Consider the following 27,440-nt stretch of genomic DNA (forward strand, 5'->3'; position numbering starts at 1 on the left):
TAATAATTATAATATAATATACTTGCTTGTTCAAACTACTTATTTTAAATAAGCTGAATCAACACAATTCTTAAGATTTACTAGGGACAACATAATTTTTTTATGTTCAATTCACATAAAATTGTTTAAAAAGTGCAAAGTTAACTTAATCGATTTGTGTTGGGACAACATGAATGAATTGTGTGGAACCCTGCATTTTTTTAACAGTGTATAATACAATTTTTTAAATTAAAGTAACACTTTTATAGTATTTTAAGTATTATATTTTGCTTTAAAAAAAAAATCAAAGATATATTAATTATTTTCTGTCAGCTGAATTTAATCTGAAATCAACCTGGATTTTCAACCATTAAAATAGAGTTCCAGATTTCAGCATTCAGTCTGGACCGAGTTATAGCTGGCAACAGATAAACAAACATGTTTAGAAATAATCATAAATCAAATATTCATTATAAAATCCAATATTCATTTTAGGAATCTCATTTCAGGAATGCAGCACGCGAAATCCCTAATATTAATAACATTACCACACCACATGATGAGCACTTCATTTCGTTCTTCTCCACCGCATGATACAATCAACTAGATAAACGTCATAATACATTCTTATATGATTAAACCACACACACACACACACACACGCACACACACACACACACACACACACACACACACACTTATCAGATGAAGCAGGTAATTAAATCAGTAAATCACACGAGCTCTTTGATGTTAGCAGGGGTTTTCTCACCGTACGGCGGCGGCGCTGGTCTCTGTGGTCCCGGTTTTTTTGGAGGAGGCAACGGGTACGTCGGCCTTCGGTTTATCGACTCTGAACTCTGCGAATGAACACAAATCACAACACAAGTGCTCGAACACAAAACAATAGACATGCTTGCAGCCTGTTTTTATTTATATAGCACACATGTAGCAGCACACAGATTGTGTTTGTGCGTGTTATGCGTGTATCCATATGTGCTTGTTAGTGTACATGTTTGTGTGTATATACATGTGTGTGTGTGTGTATCTATTTGACTGTTTAAGTGTATTTGTGAGTGTCTGCGTGTGTGTGTGTGTGTGCATGTGCATTTATGTGTTTGTGTAAGCGTGGTTTTGTATGTGTGTATTTGGCTGTTTTTATGTGTATTTGTGTGTATGTTTGTGTGTGCATGTTTATATGTGCATGTGTGTTTATGTGTTTGTGTGTATATGTGTGTGTGTGTGTAAGTGTGTGCGTTTGGGTATGTTTATGTGTATTTGTGTGTCTGTGTTTATGTTTGTGTGTGCATGTTTAGATGTTTAAATGTGTCTGTATGTATGTGTGTGTGCGCGCAATTTATGTGTGTGTGTTTGGGTGTGTTTATGTGTATTTATGCATGTCTGTGTGTATGTTTGTGTGTGTGCATTATTATGTGTGTGTTTGGCTGTGTTTATGCGCATGTGTGTGCATGTTTATATGTTCATGTGTGTTTATGTGTGTATAAGTGTGTGTGTTTGGGTATGTTTATGTGTATTTGCGTGTCTGTGTTTATGCTTGTGTGTGCATGTTTATATGTTTAAGTGTGTGTGTGTGTGTGTATGCAGGTGTGTTTACGTGCATTTATGAATGTCTGTGCGTGTGCATTCATATGTGTGTATTTGGCTGTGTTTATGTGGATTTGTGTGTATCTATGTGTATGTTAACTTAAATGTGTGTGTTTAGGTGTATGTTTGTGTGTGCATGTGTGTTTATATGTGTATGTGTGTGTTTAAATGTGTCTGTTTGGCTATGTTTATGTGTATGTATGTGTGTGTGTGTGTGTGTTTATATGCTGTATTTATGTGTGCATGTTTATATGTTCAAGTGTGTCTGTGTGTATGTGTGTGTGTATAAGTGTGTGTGTTTTATGTGTGTAGATGTGTATGTGTGTGTCTGTTTGTGTGTGGATGTTTATATGTTTAAATGTGTCTGTATGTATGTATGTATGTGTGTGTGTGTGTGTGTGTGTGTGTGTGTGCATTTATGTGTGTATTTGGCTGTGTTTATGTAGATTTAAGCGTGTGTTTTTATATGCTGTGTTATGTGGATTTGCGTGTATGTTTATATGCTCATGTGTGTTTATGTGTATATGTGTGTGTATAAGTGTGTGTGTTTGGGTGTGTTTATGTTTGTGTGTGCATGTTTATATGTTTAAATGTGTCTGTCTGTCTGTCTGTGCGGGTGTGTTTATGTGTATTTATGCATGTGTGTGTGTGTGTGTGTGTGTGTGTGTGTGTGTTTATGTGTATGTATGCATGTCTGTGTGTATGTTTGTGTGTGTGTGTTTATTTGTGTGTATTTGGTTGTGTTTATGTGGATTTGTGTGTATCTATGTGTATGTTAAATGTGTCAGTGTGTGTTTATGGCTGTGTTTATGTGTATGTTTGTGTGTGCATATGTGTTTATATGTGTCTGTGTGTGTTTAAATGTGTCTATTTGGCTGTGTTTATGTGTGTATTCATATGCTGTGTTTATGTGTATTTGCGTGTATGTTTGTGTGTGCATGTTTATATGTGCATGTATGTTTATGTGTATATGTGTGTGTGTTTGGGTATGTTTATGTGTATTTGTGTGTCTGTGTGTGCATGTTTATGTGTAAGTGTGTGTGTGCATTTATGTATGTGGATTTGAGTGTGTCTGTATTTATGCATGTCTGTGTGTATGTGTGTGTGTGTGTGTGTGTGTGCGCGCGCGCATTTATATGTGAATTTGGCTGTGTTTATGTGGATTTGTGTGTATGGTTATGTGTGCATGTTTATATGTGCACGTGTGTCTGTCTTTGGGTGTGTTTATGTGGATTTGAGTGTGTCTGTATTTATGTGTCTCTGCATTTGTGTGTTTTATATGTGTGTATTCGGCTGTGTTTATGTGTGAGTATGTGTGTGTATATCTGTTAGTGTGCGTGTGTTTATGCGTTTAAATGTGTCTGTGTGTGTTTGTGTGTATGTTTGTGTGTGCATGTGTGTTTATATGTGCCTGTGTATGTTTTTGGCTGTGTTTATGTGTATGTATGCATGTTTGTGTGCGTGTGTGTTTATACTATATGAGTTTCTCTCTGTGCGTGCTTATAAGTGTGTATTTGGCCATGTTTATGTGTATTTGCTTATGCATGTTTATATGCGCATGTGTGTTTATGTGTTTGTCTATGTGTTTATTTAGGTGTGTGTGTATTTATGTGTGTCTGTATATGTGTGTGTTTATATGTGTCTATTTGTATGTGTCTGTGTTTGTGTGTGCGTGTATTTGGGTATGTTTACATGCGTTTGTGAGTGTCTGTGTGTGACTGTGTGTGTATGTGGCCGATTATGTACAATTGTGTGCATCTGTGTGTATGTATGTGTGCGTTTACGTGTCTGTCTGTATGTATGTGTGTGTTTATATGTGTCTATTTAAATGTTTATGTGTACCTGTATATATGTGTGTGTGTGTAATTGTGTATGTGTGTGTGACTGAAACTATTTTACACTCTAGCTTTCAGATTTGTTTTAGACATACCTTTGACATTTGAGAAAAATCAGCGAAGCCTCCTTTCCCTCCAAAAGCGTCGCCACTGAACGGGTCTGACGCAGCAAACGGATCTGTTTATGAAAGACAGAGAGTAAATGATTTTATGGAAACTTCTGGCAACCTGAGCGTAATAACCCGTGAACATTCAGAGCTTCTGTAATGCGTGTTTCCTGAAGAGCGCGGGTACAAACACAGCTGCTATTTTAAGAGAGCGGCCTGTATGTGGCCAGTGTTTCTCCTTTTCCATGACTTTCTGCTCCTGAAAAGCACACGTTTTGTTTTCCATCTGCAGCGTGACGTGTGTTTCTGATTAACTAATGACCATGTTATGAATGTTGTTCACTCTGTATGAAAGACTCCATTCCAGCAGAACAAGGTAAAATTAAAGTCAACTGGTTCTTATTCGGCTAACAAATGTTATTTTGATGTAATATCTAACAAAAAATACATATAAAATAAAAAACTTCAAGGTACATAAATGGCGTCAAGATAACAATTAAATTTTAACAGGTGGACCTCTTTTGAAAGTCAACATTCGCATTTTGTTTTTTAATTTTATAATTGTGTATATATAAAGATAATACAGGTGAAATTATACAATTGTAGTTGTATATATATCTGTGTCTGTATCTATTAGGTACACCTTACTAGTACTGGGTTGTACCCCCTTTTGCCTTCAGAACTGCCTTAATCGTAGCATGGATTTAACAAGGTACTGGAAATATTCCTCAGAGATTTTGCTCCATATTAACATGATAGCATCACGCAGTTGCTGCAGATTTGTCGGCTGCACATCCATGATACAAATCTCCCGTTCCACCACATCCCAAAGGTGCTCTACTTGATTGAGAGCTGGTGACTGTGGAGGCCATTTGAGTACATTGAACTCATTGTCATGTTCAAGAAACCAGTCTGAGATGATTCACGCTTTATAACATGGTGCGTTATCCTGCTGGAAGTAGCCATCAGAAGATGAGGACACTGTGGTCATAAAGGGATGGACATGGTCAGCAACAATACTCAGGTAGGCTGTGGCGTTGACACGATGCTCAGTTGGTACTAATGGGCCCAACGTGTGCCAAGAAAACATCCCCCACACCATTACACCACCACCAGCCTGAACTGTTGATACAAGGCAGGATGGATCCATGCTTTCATGTTGTTGATGCCAAATTCTGACCCGACCAGCTGAATGTGGCAGCAGAAATGGAGACTCATCAGAGCAGGCAACGTTTCTCCAATCTTCTATTGTCCAGTTTTGGTGAATCTGTGTGAATTGTAGCCTCAGTTTCCTGTTCTTAGCTGACAGGAGCGGCACCCGGTGTGGTCTTCTGCTGCTGTAGCTCATCTGCCTCAAGGTTGGACGTGTGGAGTGTTTAGAGATGCTCTTCTGCAGACCTCGGTTGTAACGAGTGCTTATTTGAGTTACTGTTGCCTTTGGAACCAGTCTGGCCATTCTCCTCTGATCTCTGGCATTAACAAGGCATTTGCGCCTACAGAACTGCCGCTCACTGGATATTTCCTCTTGTTCAGACCATTAACTGTAAACCCTAGAGATGGTTAGGCATGAAAATCCATGGAGATCAGCAGTTTCTGAAATACTCAGACCAACCCGTCAGGCACCAACAACCATGCCACGTTCAAAGTCTCTTAAATCCCCTTTCTTCCCCATTCTGATGCTCGGTTTGAACTGTAGCAGATCATCCTGACCATGTCTACATGCCTAAATGCATTGAGTTGCTGCCATGTGATTGGCTGAATAGAAATTTGTGTTAACGAGCAGTTGACGACAGGTGTAGCTAATGAAGTGGCTGGTGATGCATTTAGTCACTCACACACACACACACGCACGCACGCACGCACGCACACACACACACACACACCTTTCTAGATTATCTTTATTGTGAAACATGATTCAAATAAAGAATAAAAAATTATTGATTCATTATTTGAAAAAAACTTATTTTAACATAAGTTTATTTTTATTTTTATTTTATTAACACAAACAGATCAAATGTAACCTACCCTTGTTATTACCCTTGTTTTTTAATGCGATTCAATTCTGTAATTCAATGCTGATTTCTTTGATACGTCTGATTTTCAAAAGTATTATTGCAAAATATTATTAAAATTTAAAATAACTTTTTTTTTTAACCTACAGGATCATTTATTTTTAATTCAACACAAAGGGATTTTAAAATAGTTTAAAAACCTGTTTTAAAATTGTTTTTGTAATCTATCTTTTACTGTTTTTAAACAATGAAATTTAATAATGTGATTAAAGCTGATTTTTCTAAACTTATCTGATTTTAAAAAGTATTGCAACAATTTAAAATAACTTATTTATATTTACATACATACACATTTATATACATACATACACACATACACACATACACACACACACACACACACACAAACACACACACACACACACACACACAATTATATTTTTATTTTAATAACAGATAAAAAAAACTTAGTTCTTGGTTTCCCTTTATTAAAAAGACGTAGTTTTTTGTAATATAATAAAACTTTTGATCATTTTACTGCATTCTCTTTATTCTTTTTTTAAATGTTACATTCAAAGAAATTCCAGAGTTCAAAAGGTTCGTACCCGGAATGAATTCCAAACCCAACCGACTGTTTACTCAAAACCGTGTGTGTGTGTGTGTGTTGTGAAGAACGAAAGCTATTGTGCCTCAGTGTGTTTGCAGAGAGAAAACTGAGCCAGTAAAATGCGTGCGAGTTTCCTGAACACTTCTATAAGTGTGAGACCACTAACAGCTCCAAACACACTCTCTAGTGTTCCAGTAAAAAAAATAATAAAAAGAGAGCACCTCAGTCTGCGTGTTTCCCATAAATTAACCCTGTTTCCTCAGACGGGACGCGCAGAAAGAGCTTACATGTTCGCTGTCAGAGAAAAACAGGAGTAAGAGAGAAAAAGGTGCTGTCATACGGACCGTTACGTTACCTTTGGCCACAAAGCGCTGCTTGTTTGGACTGGACTATTTTAGGAAGGCCTGCAGCTAAACGTGTGCGTAAAAGAGCTAATAATAGAAACAGGCCACAGGAAATTTTGAGGCAGCTGACCGCTAGTTTAAAAAAAAAACATTAATATGAAACATGCTCTTTATTTGATCATTCTGTGAAGCCTTTAGAGTAAATGTAAGAGAATGTACTGTCAAACTTAACAGTTGTTTAATTAAAAGTCTTAATTTTAGAAGCTTGTATTTAGATTTGATAAATATTTGGTTGGAATTTTTATATAATTTGATGTAATTACTATATAGATGTATAAAAGCTATGTAAATTGTCTGTAAATATAGTAAAGTATGTTACATCAAAGACTTTAGGAAAAATAAAAGAGAAGTTATTGTCAAATTTAAAAGTTGTTCAATTAAGTCTTAATTATAGAAGCTTTTATGTAGTTTTGATTCTATTTTTGATTCGATTTTTTTATATAATTTATATAATAAATATAAAGTAGTATGGATTTATGTCATTTGTATGTAAATATAGCAAATAATGTTATATCAAAGCCTTTACAGTAAATATATAAGAGTTTTCTGTCAAAATTAACAAGTTATTCAATTAAAAGTCTTTGATTTGGAAGCTTTTATTTAGATTTGATAAATATTTGGTTGGAATTTTTTATATAATTTGATGTAATAACTATATAGATGTATAAAAGCTATGTAAATTGTCTGTAAATATAGTAAAGTATGTTACATCAAAGACTTTAGGGAAAATATAAGAGAATTTATTGTCAAATGTAACAGTTGTTCAATTAAGTCTCAATTATAGAAGCTTTTATGTAGTTTTGATTCTATTTTTGATTCAATTTTTTTATATTATTTATATAATAAATATAAAGTAGTATGGATTTATGTCATTTGTATGTAAATAAAGCAAATAATGTTATATCAAAGCCTTTACAGTAAATATATGAGAATTTTCTGTCAAAATTAAGTTATTCAATTAAAAGGCTTTGATTTTGAAGCTTTTATTTAGATTTGATAAATATTTGGTTGGAATTTTTATATAATTTGATATAATTTAAATAAATTTCATACTTCTATATATTTATTATAAGTAAATATATTAAAGACTTTAAAGTTAATAAAAAAAAATACTGTCAAAATGTCTTTACATTTAAAATGTAAAAAATGTTATCTTTAAATTTATTTTTGATAAAATGTTTGACGTCATGTGATTTAATAAATATATAGACGTATGGAATTTATGTAAATTTTATATAAATATAACAATAAAGGTTATATTAATTGATATAATTCTATGTAAATACAGCAAAGTATGTTATATTTAAGATTTTAGTGTAAATATAAGAGAATTTACTGTCAAAATGTTTTTAAATTTATGAGTTATCCAATTAAAAGTCTTTATTTGGAAGCTTTTATTTACATGTGATTCAATTTTTTTGGTTGGATTTTTAAAATAATTTGATAATAAATATATAAAAGTATGGAAGTTATGCAAATTGTAAAAATCAAATATCCAATAGAATCAAATCTAAATAAAGCTTTCAAATAAAGACTTTTGATTAAATAAATGTTACATTTGAAGCAATTTTAAAAGTGAATTATTTTACATTTACTCTAAACCCTTTGCTATATTATACTTTAATTCTATACTTCATTTCAGTTCATAAATGATGATTAAAAAGAAATCATTGTATTTCCAACAGTGTAAAAAATCTATTTGAGTTGGAACAACATGAAGGAATTAAGATAACTTATTAGTTTTTACAAATTTTACTTGAAACATTTCACTGATTGAACATAAAACTCAACAATTGTGATGTTTTAACTCATTTTAAATTAGTCATTTGAACAAACAGCAATACAAATATATACAACGTAACCTGCTTTAATATGGTGTTACTGAAAGCTAACAGGTCTGCGCTGTTTTTGTCCTTTATTTATGGGTTTTAAAGCTCTATTGTTGTTCTACTCTGAAAACATGCCTTGCACCTTGTGGCTTCCTCTAACAGACAGACGAACTGATAAAACAACAAAACAGAGATGTGGTGCATCTTCACTTACAGTGTTTTATCTCTAAATCTGATACAGTTTTTATGTTTTTGACTCGTGTAAAATATAAATTCTTTAATTTAATTTTAATATACTGTAAAAGGGTCATTGGAAATGATTAATGTTTTGCATTTTACTCTCTCTTTTCCCTTAATAGATAGATGGATAGTTTCCAGGTGCTTTGATGAACAAAAAAAAAACGTAATTTATTTCAATTGAGTGTTTTATGACTTTCTCAATTACTTTACCATCACTTTTTGGTTGCCAATTATACTGTGTAAATTTGCACACAAAAAAGTGCGCATGTATATTTTACAGTATTACTGGCCACTTTTATAGTATTACGGGCAAAATTTATAAGTGCACTGTAAATTTAACAATATTACTGGCAACCAAAATTGCTAGTTAATAATTAGGTACACCTGTTCAACTGCTCGTTAACACAAATTTCTATTCAGCCAATCACATGGCAGCAACTCAATGCATTTAGGCATGTAGACATGGTCAGGATGATCTACTGCAGTTCAAACTGAGCATCAGAATGGGAAAGAAAGGGGATTTAAGTCACTTTGAACGTGGCATGGTTGTTGGTGCCAGACGGAGTATTTCAGAAACTGCTGATCTACTGGGATTTTCATGCACAAACATCTCTAGGGTTTACAGAGAATGGTCTGAACAAAAGAAAATTTCCAGTGAGCGGCAGTTTTGTGGGCGCAAATTGATCGTTAAAGGAGAATGGCCAGACTGAGACCACACCGGGTGCCGCTCCTGTCAGCTAAGAACAGGAAACTGAGGCTACAATTCACACAGGCTCACCAAAACTGGACAATAGAAGATTGGAGAAACGTTGCCTGCTCTGATGAGTCTCCATTTCTGCTGCCACATTCAGATGGTCGGGTCAGAATTTGCCGTCAACAACATGAAAGCATGAATTCATCCTGCCTTGTATCAACGGTTCAGGATGGTGGTGGTGGTGTAATGCTACGGGGGATATTTTCTTGGCACACTTTGGGCCCATTGATACTAATTGAGCATCGTGTTAACGCCACAGCCTACCCGAGTATTGTTGCTGACCATGTCCATCCCTTTATGACCACAGTGTACCCATCTTCAGCAGGATAATGCACCATGTCATAAAGCGTGAATCATCTCAGACTGGTTTCTTGAACATGACAATGAGTTCACTGTACTCAAATGGCCTCCACAGTCACCAGCTCTCAATCCAATAGAGCACCTTTGGGAAGTGGTGGAACGAGAGATTCGCATTATGCATGTGCAGCCGACAAATCTGCAGCAACTGTGTGATGCTATCATGTCAATATTAAGGGTTTTACGATCCTCCAAATCCTCGATTCGATTACATTTTCGATTCTACAGGCACAATTCGATTCGATTTTCGATTATGAATAATTAATTAATTAATGACCAATTAATTATTTGTAGCCTACCGTTTAAACTACCTGACCAGGATGGTCTTTGTTTTACCCATAAACAAATCATACAGTAAATGAATAAAGGCAAGTTACACACATAATTACCACCTGTCAATCACTTTTTCTGCGGCACTCGTGAACAGGCAGTGATCTGTGTCGTTATAATGGCATCGGTAAAAAAGACGCACAACCAACAGGAACCAGCCAACAGTATCTGAGGTGTTCAATAAAATTACTAACTACAAGAGAATGAAAGATTGAAGCAGTCCTCTGACTGCCTGGACCTGCTGTCTCGAGCGCATGGCTGTGAGTTCGTCTGTGTCTGTGTGGTCACGTGATGTGCATTTTCAGAGGTAGAGAGGAAAAAGGGCTGCTCAGAAATGCTACACGCCACTGTGGATGTCAAATTGTTGTCGTTCTAAAATGCCATTTAAAAACAAAGACAGTGTAAACAGGGCCTGAGTGTGTACTTTTCGCGAGCGGATTTGCAACGGGGGCGGGCGGAGGATCGCGATGCCGGTGTTGTCTATCGGACGAACCGTCCATAATACGTACATAGCAGAGCTTGCAAAACTGTGTTTTTTTTGTCGACAACGCGAACGCTGGAAATCCAAAATGCTTACACACCGGTGACTTTATTAAAAGAGGAGAGGGTTTAAGTTCTGTCGACGGGTCTCCTGCTTCTGCAGTTTAACAAGCACTTCAACAAGCCTGTTTTTTTCCCGCTTGGCAAGCCAAGCTGACGTGACATGGGGCGTGGCAGCATCAACGATTCTATTTTTTGATTCGATAATCGAAATTGAGCATAAATTTCGATCGATTTCGATTAAAAATCAAAATCGTGACACCCCTAGTCAATATGGAGCAACATCTCTGAGGAATATTTCCAGTACCTTGTTGAATCTATGCCACAAAGGATTAAGGTAGTTCTGAAGGCAAAAGAGGGTCCAACCCGGTTCTAGTAAGGTGTACCTAATAAAGTGGCCGGTGAGTGTATTTTACAGTATTTGTTTTACAGTGTAGCCTTGCCTTGCCTAGCGGGTCATTTGCAAGCTATCCACTGATGCTGGTTAATAGATTAAATGTAAATGAATGAACATCATACCCGAGTCTTTGGGTTTTGGACTCATTGACGTCTGGCTGATTCGTCTGGTGAAAGGACTGGCCTGTAAGACACACAAAAGTGAGACACAAACCACATTGCATCATGGGAATTACAGAGCACAAACTAAAATGTGGTAAAGAACATTATGACATGTTTCTCACCACAAAATATCATCTCACAAGCTGCAACGTGCAAAATCCTCAGGGATAAGACTTTACTTTAAGAAGCTTTAAGGTTTCAAATGCTGAATAGACAGGTTTCAATTTGTTATTTAAACTAATTATAATTCACTTTACAATTAGGTTCCATTAGTTAATGCATTTACTAATATCAGTTTTAGTTCAGTTTAGATTCCTTTATTTTTCAGTAAACACAACACTCAACAAGAAAATAAAAAACAAATATGTAGGAAGAACACCAAAGGCGGAGTGTGTGTAAGGCTGGGAAGGTTTAGCCTACCCCTGGTCAGAGACCATGGAGACAGCAGCAAAGAAAAAAACTGCATTGAAAACATGTAATGGGTGTAAGGCAGAATATGAATGTAATTTAATGTTGGTGATTAACAGAACACTTTAGTTATTGTAAGTCGGTCAATCAAATTTAAAGTCCCCCTCCTTACAGAAATGGAACTGTCCAACCCCACACTTTGCACTGATGAGCGCTGTTTTTGACTGTAGTTCGCAGGAGCTCTGAAAACGAAACCAAAAGTGCAATCATTCTGGTTTAACTTGTTTACAGCATTAAATGAAATCTTATTTTCAGTGTTGGGGGAAGTAAAAGACTTACAATTACAATCTAGTCACTTTAAAAGTAGCTAAATGTGTTACTTAGCTACTTTAAGGAAAGTTATGTGAAAGTATGCGTTTATTTATTTATTTATTTATTTATTTATATGCGTTTTTTTAAGAGTAGCTTTAGACTTATTTAGAACACTGGTTAATTGCAGTTCTTAAGCATAAACTTTATTTTTTATACCATTAATCTATAATATAATATAATATAATATAATATAATATAATATAATATGATTTAATTTAATATAATATAATATGATTTGATTTAATTTAATATAAAGTAATATAAGATAATAAAATATAATAAAATAATATAATTATTATAATATAATATCAAATAATATAATATAATATAATATAATATAATATAATTTAATATAATACAACATAATATAACATGATATAATATAATATAATATAATTTAACATAATATAATAATATAATATCAAATAATATAATATAATATAATATAATTTAATATAATATAATATAAAATAATATAATATAACATAATATAATATAACATAACATTATATAACATCATATAAATAAAATAATATAATACAAAATAATATAATATAATATAATATAACATAATATAAAATAATATAATATAAAATAAAATAATATAATATAAAATAATATAATATAATATAATATAAAATAATATAATATTATATAATTATAAAAATAAAAAATAATAAATAAAATAAAATATAAACTTTCGCAGTGATGGGTTGCAGCTGGAAGGGCATCCGCTGGGTAAAACATGCTGGATAAGTTGGCGCTTCATTGCGCTGTGGCAACCCCGAAATAATAAAGGGACTAAGCCAAAAAGAAAATGAGTGAATGAATGAATATATGCAATGCATTATATTTATTATGTAGATTATTATATAGTGGGTTAGTGTAATAAAATAATTTAATGTGTTGGTTGAAAATATTTTTAAATGCATTAAAGGGCATCGCTTATCGTAGCCTTACCCTGGAGTTTTTCACCCTCCGCCTATGAAGAACACCTTAGGAATTTAGAAAACATTATAAAAACCTAATATAAATAGGTTTTGTGATTCAGAAATATAAAAATATAGATATATAAAATGTAAAATAATAAATACCTAAATATATTATTGCATAACATGAACAAAATAAATACAAGATTAAAGCATTTATTCATCTTTGTCAACCTTAGTTAATTAAAATGAAGTTGTTCATGTTAACTCAGAGCATTAACTAATGTTAACTACACTTTAATAATGCATTAATAAATGTTGCCATGAATATTAAATGCTGTACAAGTATTGTTCATTATTAGTTATTGTTAGTAATTGTAATAAAGTGTAATAAAGTGTATTATAAAGCACTTTTCTAACAGCATGTATTTAATTTAATGTAATTACAATATATTCAGCTAAATAGACTTAAGCATTCATTTAGTTGTTCAAGCGTAAATCGAGATGAAAGACCGTCGTAACCACTAGCGCCGTCAGCAACAACAGGCTAGTGCAGAAATTCCATTCAAAATACTGAGGTAAAATAAACTGGCATATTTTAAAGACATGGCAGGAGGAGATGGAATTTAATGCAGCGCTACTTAAGTGATCTCAGAGCCACTTCATATTGTATATCTAAAAGGCAGTTGAGATTGCTGATTTTTTTAAAGAAATCAGATCTTAAACGTGACAGATTTGTAATGGAAAGACAGGTTACCTGAAGACATATAGCCTATTAACTCAAATTAAATCAAATGCAGAACTTTTATAGTATCCCGATAAGGGCTGCTCGATTATGGGAAAAATCATAATCACGATTATTTTGGTCATAATTGTAATCATGATTATTCAAAACGATTATCAGTTGAAGTCAAAATTATTCGCCCTTCTGTGAATTTATTTTTATATACAAATATTTCCCAAATTAGGTTTAACAATGCAATTTTTTTACAGTATTTCCTATAATATTTATTCCTCTGGAGAAAGGCTTATTTGTTTTATTTCAGCTAGGAAAAAAGCAGGTTTAAATATTTTGAAACATTTGAATGGCTCAATATTATTAGCCCCCTTAAGCAATATATATGTTTGATTGTCTGCAGAAGAAACTACTGTTACATAATGACTTGCCTATTTACTCTAATTAAGCCTTTAAATGTCACTTTAAGCTGAATACTAGTGTCTTAAAAAATATCTAGTAAAATATTATGTGCTGTCATCATAGCAAAGATAAAAGAAATCAGTTATTAGAAATGAGTTATTAGCTATACTACTGAAAGCAGCAGCAGAGAGTTCACCTCAGATTCTGAAACTAATATATAAAATGTTTGAAATTAAACTTTATAACTGTAATTCAGTGCAAGCCAACACATATCAGTGATTCAGCATCTATATTTAATAATGTTAAAGAGGTTTAATATGTACTAATTAGATTATAAACCTTACCATTTCGCTGAAGTGCAGTGAGTGCACTATTCTGTGCGTCTGAATGGCTGTATTTACTTTTCTGTCGTGTTTCGTCTGGTGCAAACAGCCAAATTGCTCATCACTGCAAATCTCCTCACGTAGCAAATTGTTAGCACAAGTTACAAAGTAACCTGCTCACCTAATGTGTACGTTCGTAATATTTCAGTGCTTCGCACTCACGTATATTAACGGCCACCGCAGTATATCTGGTGACACTTTCTTTTTTTATTCTTATTATCATCCTTTTTTGCTGTATCCGCCCTATTTAACCAAACATCCACGTCCGGCGATCGATTAACAAGAGGAAAACCGTATCATCCGTATCATTCTGTATGTGCGAGAACTGTCAACACTTCCGCAGACAGTCTCATGTTCTCTGCAGACCCACAGAGATGCACCTTTTTGGCCTTTAAAATATTGTCTGGCCGGGTTTTAAAATCTTCTAAGATTTCAGGAATCCGACTTTTGCTTTCGCTTACTGAAGCTGTCGCTTTCTTTTTGCTTAGGCCTAATATAGCTTGGCTTCGCAGCTGGCCGCGAGAGCAAATAAAACAATACATTCTTTTTTCTAAACGACTCATAAAAACTTTACTACACTCAGAGGGAATGAAATTAAATCTAAACTGGCTGCAAAATATATGTAAACTATTAGAAATGGTTAATCAATGCATTTGCCTTATTTAAATAATTTACGCATTTTAATCTCGTAATTATTATAATTTTTATAATTTTTATTAAAACTATTATGTTTAAACTGTGCTTTAAGCATCTTCACTGTAAGAAAAAACTTTAACTACAAAAGTCCTTCAGTCAAGAGCAGCGAGTGGATTCTGTCCTTTTGTTGTTTGATTAATAATAAAAACAGCAGCAGGAATATCGCACGCTGTCACATTAAGAATAGTGCGGCTCCGATATGGTTTCCCTTTCTCGTGTCTTTTGATTCCCAACTTGTTTGTTAATTACACAAATGAGGATTAATATGAATAATCACTAAACACCGTGCATGTATTTGACCATTAAAGCTCTCGCATTAAGATGGCGTTAAATGTGCGTGTGCTCTGCTGTCTGAGGCTAAGCGCGGACCGCGCGCACACAGACACACACAATACCTGTCCGAGGCTGAGCGCAGCGCGCGCACACACACAACAGCACGTGCTCTTTCGCGCTTTTAAAAATATGAATGATGCAAAAGTTACATTGCAGCACATCTTTCAGTCACTTTCACGTGGAACTGGAAAGGAAGCGGTACATGATAGAACAATCGTTTATCTTGATTAATGATTTTCATAATCGTTAGAAGCCGTAATCGAAATCGAAACTGGATTTTCGATTAATTGCACAGCCCTAATCCCGATACTCAAATACCTCTTACTCAGACTGATGCAACTGATTTAAAAACAATTATTAGCCATAGTAGAGTAAAAAAAATGATTAATTGGATTTACTAATTTTTTTTTTTATTATTTCTACTAAAATGTTTTACCTGGTGGCACACAATTGATATGGGCTGAATTTAAACAAAGAAATGAAATGTAGTTCAACCTAATTTTAAATTCAGGCCACATCAATTGTTTGCAACCACTTACTTTAAAAAAAGTAAAGGTAAATACAATGAATGTTTTTTTTCAGCGCTGCATACCTGATAAAACTCATGTTCTTTCTGGTCAATGACAGCACCAATATTTGCAGTATTTTTATTTTTTTTTATTCACCTTGAGTTGACTTGATGAACTTTCTCCGAAGGGATCAGAATTAGCAAAGGGGTCTTTAAATGGGTCGTTCTGCTTGAAGGGATCTCCTCCAAAAGGATCAGCTGGAAAACAATATTCGATCCACAAAATGTTAAAACACCCACAGCAGCTCAGCAAAAACATCGAGACCAGTAGTCTCAACAAGGCAAGTCGTGCTTGAAGACTTATCATTGCATTTAAAAGCAAGTTCAACCTGGAATCAAATAACTCTACAGCAAATTAGGCTATGAATTTAAGATATTGAGTAAGAAGTTTGTTTAAATCCATAATTCATTTGAATAGATTTTTTTTATAAATTCATTTTAGTCCATTAAGAGGTAAACAAACAAAATAACTAATTATTTTAAATAATAAACAAATACAAAATAAACAAATACAATAACAATAGCTAATAAAGATGCAGCATGTTTGTTTGACACCCAGCGCAAGTGCAGGTTGCCAGATTGAGGACCAACAGGAGCGATCCTGACTATCGAGCCTAAAGGCTGATTTAAGTCGTGGTCTAACTAAAAGCAATGGCACATGATAAATGAAAAGGTTTTTGTCCTAACCAACACCTGAAATTTATATTTTAGAAACAGCTTCTATATCTTGCAGCTGAACAACAGAAAATAAATCACACCTCATGTGCTTTATTCAATGTTAAATGCTAATAATGTAAGTTTTAATGCAATACTACTGAAAGCAGCAGCAGATAGTTCACCTCAGATTCTGAAACTAATATATAAAATGTTTGAAATTAAACTTTATAACTGTGATTCAGTGCAAGCCAACACATATCAGTGATTCAGCATCTATATTTAATAATGTTAAAGAGGTTTAATATGTACTAATTAGATTAGAAACCTAACCATTTCGCTGGAGTGCAGTGAGTGCACTATTCTGTGCGTCTGAATGGCTGTATTTACTTTTCTGTCGTGTTTCATCTGGTGCAAACAGCCAAATTGCTCATCACTGCAAATCTCCTCACGTAGCAAATTGTTAGCACAAGTTACAAAGTAACCTGCTCACCTAATGTGTACGTTCATAATATTTCAGGGCTTCGCACCCGCGTATATTAACGGCCACCGCAGTATATCTGGTGACACTTTCTTTTTTTATTCTTATTATCATCCTTTTTTGCTGTATCCGCCCTATTTAACCAAACATCCACGTCCGGCGATCGATTAACAAGAGGAAAACCTCTCATTTATCCGTATCATTCTGTGTGTGCGAGAACTGTCAACACTTCCGCAGACAGTCTCATGTTCTCTGCAGACCCACAGAGATGCACCTTTTTGGCCTTTAAAATATTTTCTGGCCGGGTTTTAAAATCTACAAAGATTTCAGGAATCCGACTTTTGCTTTCGCTTTCTGAAGCGGTTGCTTTCTTTTTGCTTAGGCCTAATATAGCTTGGCTTCGCAGCTGGCCGCGAGAGCAAATAAAATAATTCATTCTTTAATCTAAACGACTCATTAAAACTTTAATACACTCAGAGAGAATGAAATTAAATCTAAACTGGCTGCAAAATATTTGTACACTATTAGAAATGGTTAATCAATGCATTTGCCTTTTTAAAATAATTTACACATTTTAATCTCGTAATTATTATAATTTTTTGAGATATTGTCTGTTTTTAGTCCTTTTTCTGTCATTTATTTCTCATTTGCTGATTATTTTATTAATTTGATGATGTTAATATATTACATAGGCTATTTTATATACATATCTAAAATGCTGTGGCATTCAAGTTTGCTTTAATCTTGACAGAAAGAAGAAAGAGACGCAGATTTGACCGGACAGTGGGTACACATGGATCCTGAATGGTTTACCAGTAAGAGAAAAAGTGGATTGCATTGTTATAACAAATAAAATGATTATTTAAAGTTAAATTATGTTTTGTTTGTCACATATAGGTAACTATTTATGTGATGTGGGTAAATGGTACTTCAATCTGGCTACCACCGCAAGTATATTTCAAACATGTGGGAAGCACTGTATTTATATTATTTGCTAATTAGTATTTATATTATTAATATTATATATTATATATATTTATATTAATATTATATATTATTACTGTATTTATATTATTTGCTAATTAGTATTTATATTATTAATATTATATATTATATATATTTATATTAATATTATATATTATTACTGTATTTATATTTTTTGCTCATTAATATTTATATTATTAACATTATATATATTTATATTAATATTATATATTATTACTGTATGTATATTATTTGCTCATTAATATTTATATTATTAATATTATATATTATATATATTTATATTAATATTATATATTATTACTGTATGTATATTATTTGCTCATTAATATTTATATTATTAATATTATATATATTTATATTAATATTATATATTATTACTGTATTTATATTATTTGTTCATTAATATTTATATTATTAATATTATATATTATATATATATTTATATTAATATTATATATTATTACTGTATTTATATTATTTGCTCATTAATATTTATATTATTAATATTATATATATTTATATTATATATTATTACTGTATTTATGTTATTTGCTAATTAATATTTATATTATTAATATTATATATTATATATATTTATTCATATATTATTACTGTATTTATATTATTTGCTAATTAATAACCACCTTATGTGGAACTCTGAATCTGCGCCCCATTTCGGAGTCTGCTTTAGAAGTCAAAAACGTACATACAGCACCTTTAAATTAATAATTTAATAAATAAGAAATATAGAGCAGGACTTAATTCTGAAACTTAAAAAAAAAAAAACATTTCAGAAAAGACATAAAATACAACACAGATGTCCCAAATCTCTTACAGTTGCTTAATCAATTACTCATTTTTGAGACAGTTTAATAAAATTTACATTAATCAAAATTTCTAATTGATTTTTAATATCTTAATGAAAATAAATGTTACATTTTGTGCCTTTAAACTCTATAAAGCCCTCGATTCCAATAGACCAGGGGTGCTCAACCCTGTTCCTGGGGATCTACCTTCTTGCAGATTTCAGTTGCAACCCTTATCAAACACACCTGTTTGTAATTATCAAGTGCTGTTCAGGTCCTAATTAATTGGTTTAGGTGTGTTTGATCAGGGTTGAAGCTGAACTCTGTAGGAAGGTAGATCTCCAGGAACAGGGTTGAGCACCCCTGCAATAGACCAAACTGTATATGCTTGATGTGTCTAATCACACAGTTTCTCTTTGAGAAACGCCGTCTTTAGGTAAGTCCAAAAAACCACACCTTTACTGAAGAGGTCGCTTTTGAAGGGGTCTTCGCTCTGGAAAGGGTCTGAACCGAGTGCTTTAGAGCCACCACTGTTAAACATGGCCATCCTGGATTTAACCAATGAATCCTCCTGAAACACACACAGCATTCATGGTCATGTTTGCTCTGCTCCTCCACTGTGGCTAAATATTATCATTGTAATGAGTATGAAGAGGGCATCGTTCAGCGTGCTCATTTCCTGAGGAAAAACTGGGCCAGTGTGAGCAGTTATTACAGTCACAATAACAAACGGTAGACTTGTGTGCATGCAGGGGCGCCGCTAGAGGGAGAAAAGTTAGGACTACTCTTAGGGCCCTTGCCATTTTGGGGGGCCCAAAGATACTATTAGGGGCCTAATTTTTGTGAATTTTTCCACAGTATTTCCCATAATATTTTTTCTTCTGGTGAAAGTCTTATTTGTTTGATTTGGGCTAGAATAAAAGCAGATTTTAAGTTTTTTTAAAGTAATTTTAAGGTCAGTATTACTAGCCCCCTTAAGCAATTTATTTTCCATTGTCTACAGAACAAACTGCTGTAATGTGTTTTTATCCAGATGTAAATTAAGTTATTCAGAAAACTGGAATATCAAATGAAAAATTTCCATCAAATGAGTCAAAGACTTGCGCCTCAGAAGACGATGCTGACACACAATGAGTGCTAGGTAGTTATTGAAGGCTTGAGACGCAGAGCACAGACGCTTTTGACCAGGGGTGCCCAAACCTTTTCTTACGAAGGGCCAAAAAACAAACTTTACTGAGGGCTGTGGGCCGAAGGTACAAAACAGTTTCCATGAGTGATTTCATAATATCTAAAAATAACTAGAAAATATTGTTTTAAACTATATTAATGAATGCAGTAGATAAAAAAAAATATTAATTATGAATTTGTTACAGCAAAAACATAAACAATCCCATTAATACAATGGAGTTCAATGCTGAATACACTAAAGTCTGGTTTATACTTCTGCATCCAGAGATCGGCGTGACCCACGGCGCATGCAACACATGTTGCCGTGCATTTATACTTCTGCTTCTGATGCTCTGCAATAACACTTCCGAAACGCTAGTTGGCAGTGAGGTGTTTGTTCCTCTGTGTCGAGTTTCTTTGCTGGTGTTTTGTTTTTTTCTGAACGCTTCCTTAATGTACAAGTGGCTTAACCTCGCTCATTTTGAGGCAGGAATCGGCGGACGCTCAACACCTTTAAATATAAGGTAAACACAAAACAACAGTCTCCATGCGGAGTTCCTTCATGGGACTCCACACTTGTAAGCTCCATGGGGCTCACCTCCGCCCACACTCGTCAGTGATACCAAGCCGACCAATCATAGAGCTTACTCTACGTGTCGTTGCGACGTGTAGTTACAATTTTTTAAAAGGTGCACGTCAGCGACGGCTATTTTATACTTAGAGAATTTTGCTGTGTATGCGCATATGTTTGTTATGTGCATTTTCAAAACGTATGCACATCTTGGCATTTCCATCAACCATTTTGTTTTGCGGATATCCAAAATAAACATAAAAAATAGGTGGATGGAAACATAGGGACTTTCCAGATTACACTAAGGCCGTACTCATACTAGGTACAGTTGCCTCGAACCGGGCCAAAGCACGCTTGTCCCCCCTCCCGTCTCCCCCGACGGCCCGCGCTCACACCATATCGGGCCTTGGCACGCTTACGTCATCGCTGCTGCTCTGTTCAGTAAGAAGTGCTCTATGGCAAGCCTTTTTAGCATTTAAATCTTTGTTCTGACTCCATAAATATATTTAGAGATATCTCTAATTATATTTTGACTAGTCATAATTATAATTCGACTAGTCAGAATGACAATTAGAGATATCTGCAATTACAATTGTACTAGTACGAAATCAGATTGGAGATATCTGCAAATATATTATTACTAGTCATATTCCTCCATTGACTTCCATTGGAAAATATTTGCAGATATCTCTAAATTAGTTTTGACTAGTCACAATTGTAATTAGAGATATCTCTAACTGAGTTTTTACTAGTCATAATACATTTAGAGATATCTTTAATTCGTCATATTTAGAGATATTTATAAATATATTTGAAGATATCTCTAATTAATTTATTAATAGTCGAATTACAGTTGTAGATATCTTGAATTGGATTTTTGACTAGTCAAAGCTCATTTGGAGATATCTCTAATTACAATTGTGACTAGTCAAAACTTATTTAGAGATATCTGCAAATATTTTTCAATGGAAGTCAATGGAGGAGTCAGTCATAATATATTTGCAGATATCTCCAATCTGACTAGTCGAATTATAATTATGACTAGTCAAAATATAATTAGAGATATCTCTAAATATATTTATGGATAGTCAGAACAAAGTATAAATGTTAAAACGGCTTGCCATACACTCTCACCCAGTAGCACAGTGGAGATTTCTCTAGTTATATCCTTTCAGTCGTTTGTTATGCATTGACACGCAGTCAGATATTTCACCGGACAGATCCGCCACTTTTGGCGCTCATAAACAATCATAAAGCACTCGTGCTGCAGGAATGAGGAGGTCTGCTGAAGCCGCGCAGCTGTCATGCTGTGAGGGGTTTGCGTCTTTAATAAACTACGGCAGATCACTTTACGTTCAGTGATTTGCGATCACTGAACAGTAAGAATGATTAATAAATCCATATGAAACAACCCCTTAAAAGTCCTGTCTCGCTTTCAGTTACGGGCTTTGGTGCGTTTTGCACTCACACACAAGCGTACCGCGCCAAAGCCCAAGTGAATCGCGCTCAGGCACACCTCTTCCAACCGGGCCAGGGCCGGCCAAGTGAACCGTGCTTGAGCCCGATTCAGCGCACTCACACTTCTCAAACGATCCGGGAAACGGGCCTGGGCACGGTACGGATGGCATAGTGTGAGTAGGCCCTAACTTGTCTAATAAACCAAATTAAGGGGTTTAAATGTCACTTTAAGCTGAATACTAGTGTCTTGAAAAGTACACAATCAAATATTATGTGCTGTCATCATGGCCAAGATAAAAGAAATCAGTTAGAATTGAGTTATTAAAACTATTATGTTTAGAAGAGTGTTGAAAAAAATCTCCATTAAACAGAAATTCGGGAAAAAAGTATTCAGGAGGAAAATAATTCTGACTTCAACTGTGTGTGTGTGTGTTAGTGTTAGTGTGTGTGTGTGTGTGTGTGTGTGTGTGTGTGTGTGTGTGTGTGTGTGTGTGTGTGTGTGTGTTAGTGTGTGTGTGTGTGGTTTCCCGGTAACCTTTCAAAGAGTTTAAACGTGAACAAACATTTGTGGAAAAGAGCAAACACTCAAGCCATATTTCCTTCATAATATAGAGATTACTGCTGGTTTACTATAACTCAACTTTCCACTGGAGCTGTGTTAGTGTAAAGGTGATTTCTACAATGATCAGGATTTAGCCTTTGTTTTACCTGAGGCACTTAGTAAATGAGTTTGTTTGTTTTTGGACTTAATTAGTAAAAACAGGACACGTTTACAGTAAATAAAGTGATAACGAGCATTTCCAGTCCTCATGACTGAATTTTCCAGCTAATCCCTATAGTCCTTTTTCTTCGTTGCTGCATGGAGGGTGTCATAGTGACCAGCGCCTTGCGGTAGGCTGCTTAGAACTTCTGTTAAGAATTGTCATCAACCAGAGCAGCGTTTCTCAACTGGGTGTCAATACTGTTTTCAAACACCCTCCACACACACCAAACAGCAGCATGGGAGAGGTGCGTTTGTGACAGAGTTCAGCATATAGGGGTTCTCAACTATCTGCCACATTCTGTCTTTATTTTATGCACTGTGCTTGTCATAAAGTTATGTGTGGCTCAAGTGATGACATTTTGCCTTTCGCTTGTACAGTGGCTCTGAACTGTTAAAACACCGCTTAAAGTGCTTTTTCGGATGTGAAAAACTGAAAAAAAAATGTAATTATAAAGCCCAGTAAAAAAATTTTAAATGACGAACAAAATTTTCAGAGGCAGTTTGTCAATACGATTTACACAACGAGAGGACAAATAGTTTTTTTAATGTGTGTAATTCAGTGTGTAATAAACTTTCAGAGTTCTTACACCTTTTCCAACTTCAAAATCCAGCACTTTTCAAGCACTTTCAAGGGACATTTGTTTGCTTTTCTAGCATCTGGTTAATTATGTTTATATATGTTGTATGTACATTTAAATCCATTGTGCTATTTCAACTTACATTGTTGAATACTTTAGAGCATAGATTTATTGGGATAGTTCACCCAAAAATAATTAAAAAATAAATAAAATTAGTGGAGTTATTGGATAATATATGTATTGGAAGTATGTTTTTAAAATTAGTTTTTTTTCTACCAAAAGTTGATATCTCAAGAAATGAGCTCACAGTCAGATTCTGTTTGGGTGTAGTACCAAACTTCCATAACCAGTCGTTCATGATATTTCATGTGCCTTGTTGTTTTTATTTTTTTTACAGTCAGTGGATTGGCGTTTCAGGTGCAAAGATGCATTCTGGATGAATGTGTCCTAAATACATATGAAGCTAATAGTGCCAAAACAATCTAAATTTGAATTGTGTTAGTTTGAATTCTTAAAAAAACTTAAGAAATCACTTTCCCGAACGCTCGCATTCAATCTGCCCAGTTGGTGGAATGAACTCCCTAACTGCATCAGAACGGCAGAGTCACTCGCTGTCTTCAAGAAACGACTAAAAACTAAACTATTTAGTCTGGATATACCACTAACTGTGCTCAAAAAAAAAAAAAAATTACTAATACTTTCCTTAGACTGTACAGACCTGAAACTTGCCTATAGCAATTATTCATTGTTGCTCTTATAGTTGTATAAATTGCTTCTTTTTCCTCATTTGTAAGTCGCTTTGGATAAAAATGTCTGCTAAATGACTAAATCTAAATGTAAACACTGCATATTCCATTATTTCGATGATGATATTTTTCAAGAATTTTTGTTTTCATGTGTATTGCTCTTAGGATGTACCTATATGTACCAGCTCTTCAGTCTTTTAAAAACATAAGTACTTTCTAAGATAAATAAAACACTCGCTTTACACTGGTGGAGATAGAGGTTTTAGGGAAGTCTGTCAAGTGACCTACATGGCGCACACGTAGGATTAACAGCACATGATGAAGACAGACATTATCGATTCCTCACCCTGGCTTCAGTGCTGCTGCTAATGCTGCTGCTGCTGCTGCTGTTGTTCTCCTCCTCAGCAATGATCTGCTCCAGGTCCGTCAGACTCATGTTTTCAGTCAGAGCCTTACTGTAGCGCTCGATGCTCTTATTGAGCTCCCGCTGGCTCTCCTGGATCAGATTCAGCTCACTTCGGGTCTGAAGAACAATACACAACACAAAGATGCTTTTACGGCAGGGACATCCAGGAAAATTAAACGTGACGTGATGAAGCCCATGTAGGTTGAAACGTTGGCCAATTAAATTTGGTTTTTTAAAGCTAAAGTTGCTGCGTTTTTTGACTTGATTTCTATTAAGATTTTGTCATTGGCATTTTGACATTGCAAGGTATGTTATTCCGAGATTACAACCGCTAAATAACACAGGCTCACCCGAAAACTTTAAATCAACGTTCAGTTTCACTCTCCCTTATTTTGTCATTCAAAACATCACAGCAGATGCAAGGCAGAACAAAATTACATTACATCGACACTTAGCACGCTTATTTATAAGAATAAAATAATAAAATAAGTAAAATGTGAAGAAATATGGAAGCTGTTTAATTACTACATTAACAACAATAATATTGGTCATTTATTACAAGAGGTGTAACTAAGCATTGTGTTTTTATTTTTGTGTGTGTGTGTGTGTGTGTGTGTGTGTGTGTGTGTGTGTGTGTGTGTGTGTGTGCATGTTTCGTTTAGTTTTGTTGGATAATGTAACTTCTATGTGTAAAGTACAGAAATGTATACTTAGTTTTTGGGTACCTAGCAATATTTGTTTTGCACTTAAATTGTCTCTTGTGAGAGAATTCTGTGCATTTATATAGGGGAGAAGAGAGTGATGTTCTTTGGTTGGGGTGGGAAATAATTGCGACGAAATGGCATCGTGTTTTTCTGTTACCTGTCTTGCATAATCAAAAACAATAAACACGTTGTTCAAAAAAAAGAAATGAGCATAGAAAAGCTTTTCTGGACTATTTTATTTATTTAGTCATATTTACAGTTCAATAGTGTGCTTTATGAATGTCTACACCTAACCCTAACCTCACAGTAACCCGTTCTGTTTTATTAACATCTACACCGAAACCCAACCTCACAGTAACCCGTTCTGTTTTATTAACATCTACTAGGGATGTAAGAATATTGTAAATACCGTCATACTGCAATAGTAATTTTTTTCAATATTACCGTAGGCGATTGACTCAATAAAACTATGTTTCTGAGAAAAGTTTGCTTAGGCAAATGAAGCGAACGGGAGGAAGCGGGAACTACAATTCCCATCAGCCTAGGCGTGGCCATCATCCTTTGCGGTCTGTTGTCACTACAGATCCAGTAATGCGGAAATGAAGTGTGTTGCTAGTAACGGGGAAGAAAAAGAGCTGAAAATGATCGAACCTAAAGCGAGTTTTAAATCGGATGTGTGGAAGCATTTCGGTTTCTTTCTAAAAAGATACGAAAAAGGAGAAAAGGTGACAGACACAGAAAAAAACAGTATGCAGGCACTGCCAGACTGTGGTGAAATATAAGTCGGGGAATACGACTAAAAACAGTCATGGGGACTGCAGAACACAGCACACTTGTTAGATTGATGCAGACATTGACTTGTACCGCAAAGAGACCTCTATCTCACTCATGGCTTGTCCTCTCAAGTGGTGGAAAGACGATGCACAACGTTACCCACTGCTGTCAACCTTGGCTAAATCATATCTCTCTGTCCCAGAAACCTCAGTCCCAAATGAGAGGGTTTTTTTCTGTTGCAGGGGACATGCCCAGAGATCCCAGCTTTTACCAGATTATAGTTATATGATCATTTTCCTTAATAAACCCATCTCTATCTAAGTGAGTGAGTGATTCAATGTTGAATGTGATGAGTTTTCAACAATACTAAACTGAAACTTGATTTTATTTACATGGTTTAATAGTTTTTTGTTATTAAAATTGAAAAATTGAAGTTCCTGTTTCGAAACTTACAGATAGACGGCTAATCTGTATGTCATTGATATGTTCAGTGCTAAGGTAAATAAACACTTTTGGCACTTTTTTCGAGTCTTTTCATTGGTTTTGTTTTTCCTGTAAATTATTCAATAAATACCGTACCGTGCCATTCATACCGAGGTATTATCGTATTGTGAAATTCTGATACCGTTACATCCCTAATGGTTACACCTAAACCCAACCTTACAGTAACCTGTTCTGTTTTATTAATGTGTACTCCACCTACACCACTTAAACCCAACCTACTTGTGGTTTAAGTCCCTCCCACTTGTAGGTCACCCAACCTACTTGCGGTGTAAGCCGTCCCACTTGGGGGTCGCCGGGCTGCAGCGATACCTACTTGAATAATTTTGACTACAGCATTGTGTATGGTGGATGGATGTGCTTTTTCTTTGTTCTGACCTGGTCCATCTCGTCCTGTGATGTCTTGAGCAGTTTCAGGATGCTGTCTAGTTTGGCTTTTCCAGCGCGCAGGCTGTCCTCCAGACGCTCCTCCTCTTGCTCCAGACAGTACAGATCTGTCTTGGTTCTGCTCATCTCCTTTTCCTGCGTCTGCACGTTTGACTCCTGAGACATGATCTGAGTCTGCAGAGACGAGATCTGCACACACACACACACACACACACACACACACACACAAACACACGCATGCACGCACGCACGCACGCACGCACGCACACACACACACACACAAACACACACACACACAAACACACACACACACACGCACACACACGCACACACACGCACAAACACGCACAAACACGCACAAACACGCACAAACACGCACAAACACGCACACACACGCACACAAACACACACACAAACACACACACAAACACACACACAAACACACACACAAACACACA

The 27,440-nt window shown here is 34.8% G+C and overlaps 1 protein-coding gene across 7 annotated transcripts in view; it reads right to left on the minus strand.

Moving 5' to 3' along the window:
* Window positions 1-27,440, minus strand: part of eps15l1b (epidermal growth factor receptor pathway substrate 15-like 1b) — a 101,435-nt gene that overhangs the window by 45,028 nt on the left and 28,967 nt on the right. For 3 of the 7 annotated variants that reach the window (XM_087241655.1, XM_087241653.1, XM_087241651.1), the window contains 7 exons: window positions 26,974-27,171; window positions 24,557-24,733; window positions 19,384-19,498; window positions 16,079-16,179; window positions 11,116-11,176; window positions 3,512-3,594; window positions 749-836 (listed from right to left, as the gene is read on the minus strand). In XM_087241655.1, the coding sequence (XP_087097781.1) occupies window positions 749-836; window positions 3,512-3,594; window positions 11,116-11,176; window positions 16,079-16,179; window positions 19,384-19,498; window positions 24,557-24,733; window positions 26,974-27,171 (823 nt within the window). Of the gene's footprint in view, window positions 1-298; window positions 606-748; window positions 837-3,511; window positions 3,595-4,084; window positions 4,239-10,903; window positions 11,177-16,078; window positions 16,180-18,843; window positions 19,076-19,288; window positions 19,499-24,556; window positions 24,734-26,973; window positions 27,172-27,440 lie in introns of those variants that run through there. The other 4 variants (XM_087241654.1, XM_087241652.1, XM_087241656.1 and 1 more) reach the window with 3 other exon arrangements.

The sequence above is a fragment of the Danio rerio genome, chromosome 2, assembly GCF_052040795.2.
Source record: "Danio rerio strain M-AB ecotype USA chromosome 2, GRCz13ab, whole genome shotgun sequence".
Lineage (NCBI taxonomy): Eukaryota > Metazoa > Chordata > Actinopteri > Cypriniformes > Danionidae > Danio > Danio rerio.